The sequence below is a fragment of the Mirounga angustirostris genome, unplaced genomic scaffold, assembly GCF_029215605.1.
Source record: "Mirounga angustirostris isolate CCGP_5_RB_7025 unplaced genomic scaffold, mMirAng1.0.hap1 SCAF_10, whole genome shotgun sequence".
NCBI lineage: Eukaryota > Metazoa > Chordata > Mammalia > Carnivora > Phocidae > Mirounga > Mirounga angustirostris.
Window position 1 is genome coordinate 43,793,554 of NW_026991718.1, and position 16,469 is coordinate 43,810,022.

Here is a 16,469-nt window from a genome sequence, read left to right on the forward strand (position 1 = left end):
ATCCACAGTGGGGAACAGGGGAGAGTTTCATGTAGGAAGGGCCTTTCCTGGCCACGAAATGGCGTGTAGGATTGCATTAAGAACTGACCTTGATGATCCAAAGGAAACACATCTTGTTAGACCCATCTGTCCTGGGATCCTGTAAGTCATTTAATTGTATGTCATGAGCTGATAATAACAGCAAATATGCATACAACATGATGTACTTTTTGAAGGGGCTAACTCCCCTACCAGGATAATTGTCCCATACTCTGGATCCTTTAAGACCAAGGAGACCTGCCACATTCCCGTAAGGACCAGATGTTACCCATACCTGTGCTCTGTGCTAACCAACCATCTGTCAGTCTATGTCTCCTCCTGGAGCCACTAAGTACTCTCATGCTCTGTGGAACATCTGACCATGGCACAATTTCTCTCACCCTCATTGCTCCCCCTGGGGAATTATGTGCCACCAACACGGCTGGACATTCTCCCACCACTGGTACCTGGGCCTGTGAGGCTCAGCACACCCCTCCTTAACACTCCCTTGGCTTTAGAGATTCCACTGCAGCAAACTCGGGTGAGTACCATTAGAAAAGGAATACGGTAAGAAAATAAAAAGAAAAAAAAAATGTCTTACTCCTTACAAGAGCCAGGGTACCACTGGGAGTCACGTTGAAACTGCCTGGGAATGCAGGCAAATGGGGTTGCTAGGTAATTCCAAGATCAAGTCTAACGCACCATCCAAAAGACTTCTCTTCCCAACCATGTTTCTTAGGAAGAGTAGATTCAAAGGACAGTTTTAGACCTCAAAAAAAAGGGTTTGGTAACCTAACTGTGCTTTTTCAATGTCTGAGCAGGGAGTACAACTAAAAAGGAATTTAAGAATTATCTCTTCATGGAGCAAAAGTTTTATAGAAGAAGCATAATTGCACAGATGAATTTGAAGTTCAACATTCACAGAGATGAGAGCACTGAACATGTTTGAAGGCACAGAGTATAAAGAGAAGAAAACATGCAAATAAGGAAAAGATAAGGAAAACCTTCTCACTAAAGGCATCAACTCGGGATATTAGAATTCCTTCTCTCAAATGGAGCTACCACTTCCACTAAGACAGCTCTAAATTTCCTCTTAAAATGGAGGCCTTTTATGGGGAGGTATGGGAAACACCGGGTCAACAAGGGCCAACGAGTATTTTTAAGCATTATTTTGTATTCTATTTTAAGCCAAACACTCTGGTAGAGACACTTGGACTCAGCCAAACTGACTTTAGTGAATTTCACCCCCTCTTCTACAAAGTAAGAGAGAAATGAGAAAGCCTAGATGCTACCAGGAACAATTTTTATGTTTAATTAACAATTAGCCTTATTAAGTGGCAACAGCTACTCAGTCTTTCTTCTATCTTCCCATCTGGGAGAAATTTGGCAGCATCACAACTTTTACCACAGAGTTATCTTTTTGATGGTACTCCCTTTAGAAGCTTTCAGGGCCTTTTTTGGGGCCCTGGATCAAATCCAACTATTGAACCCGTCTACTGGTTGTCCTAGACCCCTCTCTGCAGTACTACATACAGCCAACTTAGGGAAACTCTGATAAATGAAAATCAGATTGATTCAAAAAAAAATCAATAAAATACAGAAAAAATACACCTGTGATAATTTAAAATAGAACCTCAGAGGCATTTAAAATGTCTTCACATACAAAAGTCTCATGGCACAAAATTCTCAGGGATCTCTTTAAAGCAGATAAACTGTAAAGCTGTGCCTCCCCACTGGTTCACTACTTCCTCACTCATTCTTTGGGTCTAAAACAACGCTCTACACCGCCAGCATGAAAAGGCTGCCCTCCTTACCTTTCCCAACACTCTTCTGTAAAAAAAATACTCTCAAAATGAATTGCTTCTCAATGAATTATTACATGTTTATGTAATAAAATGCTAAGCAGCCAGTAAACCTAAAGTTAGAGAATGTTTATTGACATGGTAACTTAGTCACAATACATTAAGAAAAGAGATTACAAAATGCCATATACAGTGAGTCTACTTTTTAAAACCCAAAGTATAACATGCCTGTGTGTTTCTGTGTACAAATGTATCACTATGGAAGTTTAAAAACATTAGAAAGACATATACGAAATAGCTAACAATGATTAGGGGTGATATTATGAATATTTTTTAATTATCATCTATGATAAACATATATTTCTCTTGCACCATTAAAAAATAAAACAACAACAAAACAGTGTGCAAGCCCACTATTTTCATAGTGGCTCTGGATACCACTTCATGTGTTACTGATACAGTGGCATATTCTGGAGCCTCGGTACCGTATGGGACCTACAATTGGGCTGAACATGACCTTTTAAGACCTCATTTCAGACCTTGTCATTCATAAACTGGATCCATCAGGACCCCTCTTTATAATAAATTCCACTCTGTGGCAAAGGCTAGGACAATGATCCTTCAGGCATTTGTAATACGTATATATCCTCCTACATTAATTTGTCCTCATGTGCTTTTAACATGTCCATCACATTAGTGGTTTACAAAATGTCCCCAGAAATCCACTTAGGTGCTTCAGGAGGTTTGAAAAAAAAACTGGATTCAAATCTTTTGTAAAAATAGATCACTTTAACTACTTATAAAAATACAATTAAAAAAATAACCTGCCACATTTTCACAAGTCATTACTTTATGCCACCTGATTCTCTGCCACCATTGTGCATTTAAACTTTGTATGATGGTTTAAAAAAATGGTAGTTCTGCATTAGTCTTAAAAAAAAACCCCAACAATTTAGAGCAACACAGACTATCAGTTTATATAAAATTGAACTAGCCTGCACAGCACAACACACAAGGTCCAGGCACATCTGATTATCACATATTCCCATCAAGGTCTAACAGGGAATTGTGCCCAAAGAAGGAATGGCTTAACACATCTCTTTATTGTTCTGCACTTAGGGTTAGTACTTGGAGTATTCTATTTTTCTAGCCTTTTATATTTATAAGCATGTGAACCATAGTTGGGTATTTTGGGTGATACAACTTTGAAACAAAATTTTTCTACTTAGCTCCCTTTTCACATGCAATCTGTATAGCAGAGTATCCAGGCATTGAAAAGTGAGCTCTTTACAAATCATTACAGAATTTTCCATGCAAGCAAAGCCAGTTGAAGATACCAACTGAAGACCATAGAGGGAGCTGTTACAACCTTAACTGCCATTCACACTGATCGCTGCCCATTTTGTGTTCATGAGACAGACACATTCTTCTCACCAGCCACTTTATCAGCAAATTTTGTTTGAAATACAGTTAGAATTTGAGCCCTTCACTTCTACTGTGACCACTTGAGCCAAGCCACCATTCTCTCACGAATTATTTCAGTGTCCCCTCTCCTGTCCCCCTACTTTTTTACCCCCTTGTGCTCCTATGGCCTATCTGAGGACCTCAGTCATGGCACTTTCTTCCCAACACTCTCCAACGACTTCCCATGCCATTAAAATCAAAGGCACCCTCCCCCCTCTCATGTGCTCTGTCTCAAATAAATAAATAAAATCTTTAAAAAAATAAAATAAATTAAATAAATAAATAAAAATAAAATCAAAGGCAAATTCCATACAACACTGCACAAGGCCCTGGGTAGTCTGCCACCTTGTACCCTTGCAGACCCCGTCTCCTGCTGGCCCCCATTCACTCCCAACAGCCTTGAACGCCACCCCATGAAGGTTCCTTGGGTCCCGAGCACCCGTTCACAGCAAGGTACTTAACCTCCATGGTCCTTCCACCTCAAGCACTCTTTGCTTCCTCCTCTCCAAAAGGTCTTTCACCAAAAAGTATTTTCTCAATGAACCCTTTCCAGGCCATGCTTATTTATAGCTGTACCCCATGCTCCCTGTCTCCCAGGTTTTCTATCACTCGTCATCATCTGAGATAATCCTTGCTCAAATTATTGTCTCCCCAACTAAAGTGTAACCTCCACAAGAACAGAGAATTTTATCTATTTTGTTCCCTTCTATATCCCAGAAGCCTATAACAGTGCCTGGCACAGAGTAACCAGGCACACAATATATATTTGTGGAATGAATATGATATTTTAAATTCAAATCTATCATAAAATCCTTACCAATAAAATACCATGTTTAATTGTTGCCTCTCATGGGGTCACTTTTAAGGTTTTGTTTTGTTTTTGATGAAAAAAGTTTTACTGCCACAGGAAAAAAAAAACTGTCTAAAATTGTAAGTTACAGAGAAAAGTTTGTCTTCATTATAATTTGGAACTATTTATAGTTCTCAGCATAATATTCCACCACCACCCTGATGGCACTCATCCAAAAGCCACACATCCTTTAGAAAAAGAGTCTCTCTCTACCCATTATTAGTCTTCACATATGTACAATAGTGATGGTCTATTTAAAGGGGGAGTTTTTTTAAAGAATCTTCTCACTTGGGTTTACATCATCAACTTGAAAAAACAAGGCTATCCAGGGTTTTCCTTTTCTACCACTGCCACACTGTGATCATAATTTTTGCCACATACCTCTGTTCAGCCAGCACTTTTCTCTCATACCAGTTTCATTGGGGTACCCAATTTTTGTTACATACGCATCAATTTGTATATACTTCTGTGAAACATCTAACACACCACAGATATCCTACTTAGCTCAGTGTAACTCATATGGCCAACCCATGGCTCATGGCCCAGGCAGACACTTTTTCCTAATCCTTAGCATACAGCTCTTCTTCCCAATCTCCACCTCCCTGCAGTGGATACTGCTTAGCCTTTATATGATTTTAGAACAGCTCTGCTGAGCTTTGTAAGTCAAAGCTTCATCAGGGAAAGATCAGGAAATTTTCAGAATCCAGAAGTGTCAGTTATGCCCATTTTTAAATCTTTTCTTCTCAATCTAATAAATTCTTTATCCTAATATTGCTTAGCTTACTATGAGGAATATCTGCAGAGTGATAATTTGATAATACATTTACTCTCAGAGCTTACAAACTTTAAAAAGAAGTGTCTCATAATGAACATCCTAGGCACAATGGACTAATTTATTGGTTGCTGTGAAACACAACAGACTTTTCAGTCAAGGCAGAGATGTGTATGTGGGTTTTATATTAATATATGCTGTATCAAAATAAAAAAATTGACATTTTGACAGTAGAAATGAGGGCGCTGGACAGAGATGATGGAGTTGATACAGCTGCATCCAATTCTACCTTGAAATTACCAAAGAAGTGTGAAGTTATACAGTTTACATAAAAGTCAATAGGAAGTGTTTTATTTCAAGCCTTTGATCCTGTTGGTTCAAAGTGAATAGCATTTGCACACTGAAATTTAAGCACTAAGCCCACCTATGTATTATCTGTAACCATATCAAAGTAGAAACCGAGTTTTTGTAATACAAAATACAAAACATTCCTGTATCACAAGGCTGTGAACAGAAAAATAAGCACATGGAGTCAATAAAATACAAAACTCCATCAGTTCTGCTGATCTATATGAGTTTACACTGAAAGAAAAAAAACTTCTGCTTGACAGGATCCTAAACACCAAACTGAAAATTACATGTCATATCTCTTTCAACTCTTATTTAATTACATTCTGTGATTACTATTCACAGGAACATACTTTTTTTTTTTCTGAAATATTTACATTGATATCTGAACCATCACTGTGATCTCTGCTGTTTCACCTTCCTTCTTTGGCAATAATTCATTGCTAGAAATACCAGCGTGCCTTACTATAAAACCACATTCCACATACAAGTAAGTAGCCTGTTGCTATTCTGTTAAAAACAACAAACACACAGAATCCCAGATTTTATAATCATTAATTTTTTTTGTTAAATCTGCTATTCAAAAGATTCACTCAGCGTGGGAGACAATGGCAGTCATCATTTCCAGCTTTACCCAGCATAGCACCCACAGACCAAAATCACGAAAAGTATGAGCCGTCCAGTGTCCTATGGAGAAATCCCCATAGGCAGCTGGATACCGTGTTAGACATCCACACCTTATTCTTTGTGTATTGAAAATGGGTAAATCTTCTCCAATCAAAGAATCTTAAGGTTGATGTAAAGGAGACAGATTTTTGGTTTTCAGTTTGTAGGGCACTCTACATCTTTTTGTTTTCTAGATCAACATTCTCTGAAGAGTCTGGCAGGAGCAGCAGAGTTCCCGTCAATGCTGACTCCTCGGGCTTGACCCATGGGCTGCGTGTCATTTAGGTTGCGTGCGGGCGGTGGGGGTAAGAATTGGGCTGCAGGGAGGACTTGGCTTGACTGTGTGGCTTGACCCATGGGCTGCGTGTCATTTAGGTTGCGTGCGGGCGGTGGGGGTAAGAATTGGGCTGCAGGGAGGACTTGGCTTGACTGTGTGGCTTGACCCATGGGCTGCGTGTCATTTAGGTTGCGTGCGGGCGGTGGGGGTAAGAATTGGGCTGCAGGGAGGACTTGGCTTGACTGTGTGGCTTGACCCATGGGCTGCGTGTCATTTAGGTTGCGTGCGGGCGGTGGGGGTAAGAATTGGGCTGCAGGGAGGACTTGGCTTGACTGTGTGGCTTGACCCATGGGCTGCGTGTCATTTAGGTTGCGTGCGGGCGGTGGGGGTAAGAATTGGGCTGCAGGGAGGACTTGGCTTGACTGTGTGGCTTGACCCATAGGCTGCGTGTCATTTAGGTTGCATGCGGGCGGTGGGGGTAAGAATTGGGCTGCAGGGAGGACTTGGCTTGACTGTGTGGCTTGACCCATAGGCTGTGTGTCATTTAGGTTGCGTGCGGGCGGTGGGGGTAAGAATTGGGCTGCAGGGAGGACTTGGCTTGACTGTGTTGTCTCAGGGCTGTCTCATGGTGCTCTGAAACGACCAGCATGGGCTTCAAAAGCCATGAGATCTTCTCAGTGCCCTGCTCCCTACCTGACCACTACATAGAACACTACTTCAACATGTGATGTCAAGACCTCACTTTACCTACATTTTACCACTTTATGCTGAATTCTCTCAAACCCAGGAGTCCAGGACAGGAGAAACTCCAGATCATTCAAGGTCACAAGCACTGGGCACCACCAGCATCACTTCAGCTGAATGAATTTAGCAAATCAATACAAACATAATTCAGTGCCTTTCAAAACAAAGAACATGGATTTCATCTTCTTTGTGTAGTTTTCAGGTATATAACAGTTGTCACACTTCATAACTGTGGGAAAGGACAGCTATTGTCTGTGCTGCAGATCACTAGATACCACTGAAAACCTGGAGATTAGTAAGTTCTCATAAGAACTTCCAACTGCACAATGAATCGATACTTCCTCCAAGTTTTACTGCCATTGGAACAGTTCCACCTTAACCGAGCCTGCACAAACATCTGAAAACCTGTTATGCTTATTAATGCCTCTTAAGGATGAAGATCAGCATCTGTAGCCATCCTTAGCTCGGGAAGTGTTCTGTGTAGGAGGACTTCACTGCATCCTCATTTCCATCCACCATCCAACTTTCACCGACTGCAATCCTACCTCAATCTAAGGCCAGCCATCAAAATGACCGCGAAATCATTCAAGTAAACGGCCCAAGTTTTCCTAACCAGGCCCTTCCACCACTCTCTTCCAGGCTAACGATGCATTCTGGCGCAAGTTCCCAACCAGGCCCTTCCACCACTCTCTTCCAGGCTAACGATGCATTCTGGCGCAAGTTCCCAACCAGGCCCTTCCACCACTCTCTTCCAGGCTAACGATGCATTCTGGCGCAAGTTCCCAACCAGGCCCTTCCACCACTCTCTTCCAGGCTAACGATGCATTCTGGCGCAAGTTCCCAACCAGGCCCTTCCACCACTCTCTTCCAGGCTAACGATGCATTCTGGCGCAAGTTCCCAACCAGGCCCTTCCACCACTCTCTTCCAGGCTAACGATGCATTCTGGCGCAAGTTCCCAACCAGGCCCTTCCACCACTCTCTTCCAGGCTAACGATGCATTCTGGCGCAAGTTCCCAACCAGGCCCTTCCACCACTCTCTTCCAGGCTAACGATGCATTCTGGCGCAAGTTCCCAACCAGGCCCTTCCACCACTCTCCTCCAGGCTAACGATGCATTCTGGCGCAAGTTCCCAACCAGGCCCTTCCACCACTCTCCTCCAGGCTAACGATGCATTCTGGCGCAAGTTCCCAACCAGGCCCTTCCACCACTCTCCTCCAGGCTAACGATGCATTCTGGCGCAAGTTCCCAACCAGGCCCTTCCACCACTCTCCTCCAGGCTAACGATGCATTCTGGCGCAAGTTCCCAACCAGGCCCTTCCACCACTCTCCTCCAGGCTAACGATGCATTCTGGCGCAAGTTCCCAACCAGGCCCTTCCACCACTCTCCTCCAGGCTAACGATGCATTCTGGCGCAAGTTCCCAACCAGGCCCTTCCACCACTCTCCTCCAGGCTAACGATGCATTCTGGCGCAAGTTCCCAACCAGGCCCTTCCACCACTCTCCTCCAGGCTAACGATGCATTCTGGCGCAAGTTCCCAACCAGGCCCTTCCACCACTCTCCTCCAGGCTAACGATGCATTCTGGCGCAAGTTCCCAACCAGGCCCTTCCACCACTCTCCTCCAGGCTAACGATGCATTCTGGCGCAAGTTCCCAACCAGGCCCTTCCACCACTCTCCTCCAGGCTAACGATGCATTCTGGCGCAAGTTCCCAACCAGGCCCTTCCACCACTCTCCTCCAGGCTAACGATGCATTCTGGCGCAAGTTCCCAACCAGGCCCTTCCACCACTCTCCTCCAGGCTAACGATGCATTCTGGCGCAAGTTCCCAACCAGGCCCTTCCACCACTCTCCTCCAGGCTAACGATGCATTCTGGCGCAAGTTCCCAACCAGGCCCTTCCACCACTCTCCTCCAGGCTAACGATGCATTCTGGCGCAAGTTCCCAACCAGGCCCTTCCACCACTCTCCTCCAGGCTAACGATGCATTCTGGCGCAAGCTCAAGACACCTCTCCCCCAAAGCGGTTCTTCCGTGTCCGCCCCCCGGCGCCCCCACCCCCGCGCCGAGTCTCTCCCGGGAACCCCCGCCCTCTCCTCCTGCTACGCACGCTTCCCCGAGAGCCACAAGCCAGCGCCCAAACCCACCGGATGTGAGCCCCGCGAGCCCAGGACTTACGTTGTTCATGTACTCGCTGAGCAGGTCCTGGAGCGCCTGCCGGACGGCGTTGCACTCGGCCACGATCCTCTCGCGCCGGTCGTCGCGCGTGCAGGACGAGTCGGCCATGAGCGCCGCGCCGCTGATGATGCTCTCGAGTCTCTCCTCGAGCGACGGCCGGAATCTGGCCTCGCTGAACGTCATGGGGTCCAGGATGATCTTATTCTGAAAGCAGCACCGTTAAAGAATTAGGGGGAAAGACACGCCTGCCTTTGCGCCCTGTTTCCTGAACCAGAAATGTCTGCAGCCAGGGCAAGACTCTCCATGGAGAGGCAGCTGCTTGCGTAGACCAATACCAAAGTGGCCTTGACCAAGTGGCAACTGTCCGTAAGATACTTTCCCCTGAATCTAATCGTCGGGGAGAAAACAGCACATCTTGTTTCAAGAATGTGTCCTCGGAAAAGGCTGCACCAATCAAAGGGTTTTCTAACGAGACTGTGACACTGGCTTTGTTTTTTATTTTTATTTTTTCTTTTTACATTCGTAGCCTTCAAGGAAAGCACATTTCAGGGTAGCACTTTGAAGAATTATGAGAAGATTTTAGAGCCCCAGAGCAAGAACATGATATGTAATCAATGACTTAAAGATCCATTAGTGACTAGTGTGCACATTATATCTATTTCATGAGAAGTGGAGAGTCCCATGGCAGGATGCCTTCTGAAACCTCGGCAAATAGCATCCAACAGAAATATACTTTACAGGTTACTTCCTGCTAAAAAGTAATATACTTTGCATAAAAAAACTAGTGTTCTAGAAAAGGATTCATTATGTGTGTGAGAGAGATTTGTTACAATTAACTGACAGTATCATGATAAGGATACTAGCATGTTCTGAAGGAGCCTAGATAAGAGAAAAAATAGAAATGTTTCCCTAAAGGAAGGTGTTGCAGAGAACTTAAGCTTCACTTTGCCCCTGCTAATTCTGAGGAGCCTGGAATCATGTAGTTGAGGATGTCCAGAAGTGGGGCATGTCCAGATACAGAAATAGGCATCCAGATTTCAAGAGATAGATCAGCCTCTATGAGGACTTGTGGATTATCAGGGTTATCTGGACACAAGACAGTGACTGGTATACTAATAATGTCAATAGAACAAGAAGACCATATAAGACCCAATTAATACCAATCCCTAGGGTGTGCAGAAGGATGAGAATAAAAAAAATGAGATCAAAGAAATAGCCAGACAGGATAGGAGCAGAACCTAGAGAATATTATTCCCAGCATGTCAAGGGAGTGGAGAGACACAAATTGTGTGATAACTGCATGAAAAAGGCAGAGCTGACTTTAATCAATGGTTGGTTTCCACCAGGGCCCACTTTTCTGCTCAAAACAAGGAAGATCATTCCAACAATGCTAACTAGAGTGGAAAGACCTGTTGCAGGAAATAGTATGCTCCTCTTCATAGGAGGTGCACACTCAGAGGTCTGAGGACCAGAGTGGCGGTAATGGAGTAAATGGTCTTCCAACACTACAATCCTGTGGTAGGATTGCCATTTCATGGCAATTTCCTTTGATTTCCTAATTCCTTAAATGTTCATCAAATTTTAAAAACTGACATTACCTACTAGAATGCTTAGTACTAAAAACTGGTGGAGACTATGAAAGATACTTGTGTGATTTTTTTTTCTAATGGAATATAAAAAAACTGCTTAGTTATTACAAAATAGGTCTGACTATATGCTCTGGCAAAGTTTTCCCTAACCTTCCAACGCATCCTAAGGCAGTTGCTGAAAGTTGAGCTCCAAGCGTCAGTGGCTCTGACTCAGATTCTCCTGTTATAATGCACATGTCTCCATAGCAGAGATCCTGTCAACACAAGGGCTATGAGGTGCCGAGGAATGAGTGCAAGCAGGTGGGAAGGAAAGAAAGGTAAGAAAGAAAGAAAGAGAGAGAGAAAGGAAGAGAGAGAGAAAGAAAGAGTGAAAGGAGAGAGAGAGGGCGCCTGGGTGGCTCAGTTGGTTAAGCGACTGCCTTCGGCTCAGGTCATGATCCTGGAGTCCCTGGATCGAGTCCCGCATCGGGCTCCCTGCTCGGCGGGGAGCCTGCTTCTCCCTCTCCCACTCCCCCTGCTTGTGTTCCCTCTCTCGCTGTGTCTTTCTCTGTCAAATAAATAAATAAAATCTTTAAAAAAAAAAAAAAAGAAAGGAGAGAGGAGAGAGAGAGAAAGAGAGAAAGAGAGAAAGAGATGGAAGAAAGGAAAGATGGAAAAGAAGAAAAGAAAAGAAGCATCCACTAAACACAGACTAGGTCTGAGGTCCACTGGAATCTTGGATGTCCTAGGAAATTACTCATTGGTCAAAGCACCCTCTTCAGTTTAGAGGGCAAATGCATAAGGTCATGCAAACAGAAGATAAAGCTTTTCTGTGGCAGGTTTTGGCATAAAGACCAGCTTCACATTTTTGCTTAGATCTTAGAAAGAAGATGATTTGTTACTTCACTCAGACCAGTATGACTCAGACCCTGGGCCTTGGGTACTAGTAACCCTCCAAACGGTGTCAAAACATCATGGAGAGGCCTCAGTGCAGGGGATGGCTTTGCAGCATGTATCATTACAGGGAACATTCACAAAGGCAGGCTGAGAAGGGGAACATTGACGTCCCTGCCACACTGGCTGTCTGTACCAGAGCTGGGGAGCCCTTTGAATGCTCTTTCTCACTCTCTTTCCACTGCTGTTGGTTGATGTATCTATGATTATCCTATCATGGAACAAGCATTAAGGACCGGCACTCTAATTAAAGAAACACTTGATCAAAATAGAATTCGACTATTTTCCTTTATAAAGATTATGGATTTTCAAAGAACTCTTTTACAGAAACTCAGATTCACATAAAACATAATGAGAATCATTCATTCTGCTTTGAGGTTTCAGGAGGCTCTTCAGAATCATATATTGGCTCTAGCATAGAATTTTTATTATACATTGTACAAAAAATATAAAGTGCCAATTTGATGGAAATATACTGAGGTAAATTTGAACTCTTCAATAAGGGCAACTGTAAAACAGTTTCTTTGCAGAACAGAGGAAAATGTACTACTGTCATTAGAACATTACTTCCTAAATTATTTTCCACGGAACACTGAACTTAGAGATGTAATGTTTTGATGAAAAAATAAGCTTCCCTGGCCAATATGTTTTGGAAATACTGCATGGCCCAGAGCAAATTATCACATGCAATGCTTTAGGGGAGTTCTGCCTTAAAGGAGTCAGTTTACAGCAACATTCCTCAAACCTATTGAGCAAAGAGAGGGTTCCCTTTAAAATACATGCATTACCTAGGAGAACCCAGGAACACACTTTAGGAACTGTGGCGGTGTCAGCTGAGTGATCTTCTCACCTGCCATGGCCCTAGGCTGTCATGAAAGTAAATGCACTGAAACACTGAGCGTGAAAAACTCTGCATAAAAGTTACACTGTTCATCACACTTCTAATGGAATTATTCATTATTTATAGATTACAGGGGAAAAGCTTTTTAAAAATCTCCCTGAGAAATAAACAATAAATTTATAATATTCTCATCTCTATCTGTGGTGGAGATTGGAAACACTGAATGATGGATATGAAAGGCTGGCGGGGAGAGAAAAGGCATAAAGGTAAAGGGCTGTGTACACGTGTCTGTGTGTGTGCGTGCATGTGTGTGTGTGGGGGAGAAGGTATGCATTGTCCATGTGTGTTTAGGTTGTGTATAATGGGTGGAGGGGGATGAATGTGTGGTAAACGGGAGGGGGTATGGGTTTTTTGTGTGTTTGTGTGTGTGGGTGTGTGTTCAGAAAACTGGACAGATCTCAAACAAGCTTTAAAAAATAAGCACACACACACACACACAGCCAAATGAAGCCAGGGGCTCAAGGGCTAGAAGACAGACTCTATTTAGTTGCTAAAGTTAAAAGAAAAAACAAACTCTTGGAGCTGAATTCTGATCAAGAAATACAGAGAATGAATGTCAAAGCAGAGAGAGGGAGGGATATTTGCTTCTGCATGATTTGGGAGTGACTTAAGAAACATCTAGGCAGGTGTCTTTCCTAGCACACTTCAGGGTCATTTCAGACCAGCAAACAGCCTCTTTGTGCATCAGCGCAGCCTGGCCTCACCCCTCTGTGCGGCTGCCCTCTACTGGCGGGAAGGGGCGAAGCAGCATCCCGGATCAAAACTTTCTTCCCTGGTCACAGAGGGAGTATTTTAAGGGGGTAACAGGCCAGCACCAGAGAAAGGGCAAGGCCAAGGCTTCCTGTCTCCCCATTTAGACAAAGGTGTGCCCCTGTGAGAGGATTTTATGCTGTTTCCTACTATTTAACGCATTTTAATCCCTGAGATTTTACATGCGAAGTATGTAAGTCTCTTGTTTGTATTCTTAAAGCTCATTTAATCTTTTTATCCTTTTGATCTTTCAGTTCCATCTTATATTGTCATTTTAGTTCATTTTAAAATTGCAGGCCTACATTTCTTTATCTGTTTCTTTTTTAAATGAGACTTTAATTTCTTTTTATCTTGCCTATTTTCATTCTGCTTATTTGACTTGCATAACATTGCGTGTTTTGCAATTTTTACTTATTGTATTCTTTATTAACATCCTTAATTTTACAAAATGATGTTGTGTTCTTACATTTTAAGGAGTGGCAGTTGGAAAGCATGGCCTTAAAGAAAGCAGCCAAAACAATTCATCCCCAAGCACAGGAGGTTAGGATTCTATTCTTCCATCAAGTCAGTGCTTAATGGTCTCTTCTAGTCCTACATAATTGATCTCCCATTACTCCCAATGTTGAACTCTATAACAATTTTAACTTGAAATAATTCAGGAGTCTATATAGTTCAAAACTGCTTCCTAGAATACATTTACCTCCTCACTGCACGTACAATTGTTAGAAGAGCCCTTTTTTTAAAAATTATTTTATTATGTTAGTCACCATACATTTCATCATTAGTTTCTGATGTAGTGTTCCATGATTCACTGTTTGCATATAACACCCAGCGCTCCATGCAGTACATGCCCTCCTTAATACCCATCACCGGGCTAACCCATGCCCCCACCTCCCTCCCCTCTAAAACCCTCAGTTTGTTTCTCAGAGTCCATAGTCTCTCATGGTTCGTCTCCCCCTCCGATCTCCCCCCCTTCATTTTTCCCTTCCTACTATCTTTTTTTTTTTTTTAACATATAATGTATCATTTGTTTCAGAGGTACAGGTCTGTGATTCATTAGTCTTACACAATTCACAGCAGAAAAGCCCTGATTTTAAATCACAGCTACCATCCATTCTCTCTACAAGGAGTTCTGTGATAGAAATTTCAGTACAATCATGGGACATTGAGTCATGCTTGATGCAGGCTGATAGAGTAGGAGGCAGAAAAGAGACCTCTGCAAAGCAAGAGGTTGAATACATTACAGATGGTTTGACAGGTCTACAATTTGGTGCCCTTAATACTACTTTCTCCATCTTATTGAAGAGAAAAATGATGCTGGGATGTTGAGACATGGTCATTCAGCTAGGAAAGGACACCAGGATTGAACACGGGTCTTTTGACTTTAAGCACTGTTGCTGTATCAGATAGCCCATATTCAGCTGAAATGAGCCTAATTAATCACAATTAGAAAAATATATCTCATAGTTAAGCTGTGGAACTCTCCTAAACTCTAATGGCCTAAGTATCATCTCTCATACTGTTTTCTTGTGTGTCATCTGGGTCACCTTGCCCTTCCAATAAATAAATGAGGGTAGAGTCATTCATTCAAAAATGGGTGCCAGTTACTGTGGGTGTCTGAGGGCACAGACCAAATAGTCCTTTTTTATTTCAAGAGGTTTATGGTCTAATCAAAAATAAAACCAAAAACATGTACAACCAATCCTAATTTGGAAAGCATACCAATGATGTTAAGGAATGATTGAGTGATGGCAATTTGGGAGGTGGGAGGTAAGAAATGTTTCTGGAGATTATTCTTCAGCTGAGACCTGAGGAATGACAAGTAGCTGACCAAGCAAAGTCAGGGGCAGGAAGAGTTCATGCAGACAGAAGAGGAATTGGGAACCAATGCATGGAGGTGAAGGATAGCACGGTATATGAAGAATATTACAAGAGGCTTATTGAAGCTGAAGTGTGAAGTCACAGGCTTGGTGCCATGGAGGTACCCCTATCAATTCTCCTTTAATAGAAACTTCTCTGTGAGCACAGTTGAGGGACTGCCTCCATCTGCTGTACCTAAAGATCCACCACAGTTTCATTAGAAGCCACACTTGACCGCAGGCAGCCCTTGTCAATTACTGAGCACAATCAGGCCACTCTGGTGCAATGGGGACTGGCCCAACAGGCTGCCTCTGCTCCTGCTCTGGATTCCCCACTGGCCTGAGGCTTTCTCAGACTGTGTTGAGCCTCTTCCCACAAAAATCCTTTTCTTTCTTGCTCTCCTTGCACAGGTGTTTGACCGGCACTGCAGTCAAAAAATCTCTCTCAGCTGATTCTGCTGGTCCTCTCCCACTTTATCCTTCACAGGAATTCCTCTTCACATATCTAATCCCACCTACCCTGGCATTTGCTTCTCCAAGGACATGAATGGACCCAAATAGGAACAGGAGACAGAGTTGGTGAAGAGAGCCCAACCACATCCTGAGAGACTTCTATGCCATGTTAACAAGCTTTCATTTTGTGAACATTGCTTCAGACAATGAAGAGTCATCAAGAGTTAGAAACACAGGAGTAGTATAATCCTGTTTAGTTTTAGAAAGTTTCCTCTGGCCGTTAGAGAAGTTAGCTTTGGCAGGACTAAAAGTAGAAGACTGAAGACCAATTGCCACGCCTTCAGAACCCGGAAGAAAAATGGGGACAGTACAAGATCATGTTTGTGTAGATGAAGAGTACATACTGTGGGACATATTTAGAATGTCAATCTGCAAAATTTGAAGATATACATCCTATGAGAATAAAGGAGTTGTCATCAAAGATAAAACCTAAATTTATAGCATGGGCAACATGCACAATGCAGGAGTCAGCAAGCTCTATCCTGGGTGTCAGCCTTCATTTTGTAAATACAGTTTTAGTAGAACACAGATCAGGCCCATTCATTTACATACTGGCCATTTTCATGCTACAATGGCAGAGTTGAAAAGTTTGGACAGAGACTGTATGGCCTACAAAGCTTGGAATATTTAAAACTGTCACTTTAAGAAAACATTTGCTGACTCTGAATAGGTTTAAGGTGGCCATGATGCATTTAAGTGGAAAACTCTGGTGGAAGTTGATTATAAGTGTATGAAAATGGGCCATCTATAAAGATGCAGGATCATCAGAATAAAGGCAGGAGTAGAAGCCATGAAAATGGATATGAAAT

The 16,469-nt window shown here is 43.0% G+C and overlaps 1 protein-coding gene across 6 annotated transcripts in view; it reads right to left on the bottom strand.

The window, feature by feature from the left end:
- Positions 1-16,469, bottom strand: part of CTNNA2 (catenin alpha 2) — a 969,847-nt gene that overhangs the window by 712,525 nt on the left and 240,853 nt on the right. For all 6 annotated transcript variants that reach the window (XM_064573571.1, XM_064573572.1, XM_064573570.1 and 3 more), the window contains exon 6: positions 9,116-9,319. In XM_064573571.1, coding sequence (XP_064429641.1) covers positions 9,116-9,319 — 204 coding nt within the window. The remainder of the gene's footprint in view (positions 1-9,115; positions 9,320-16,469) is intronic.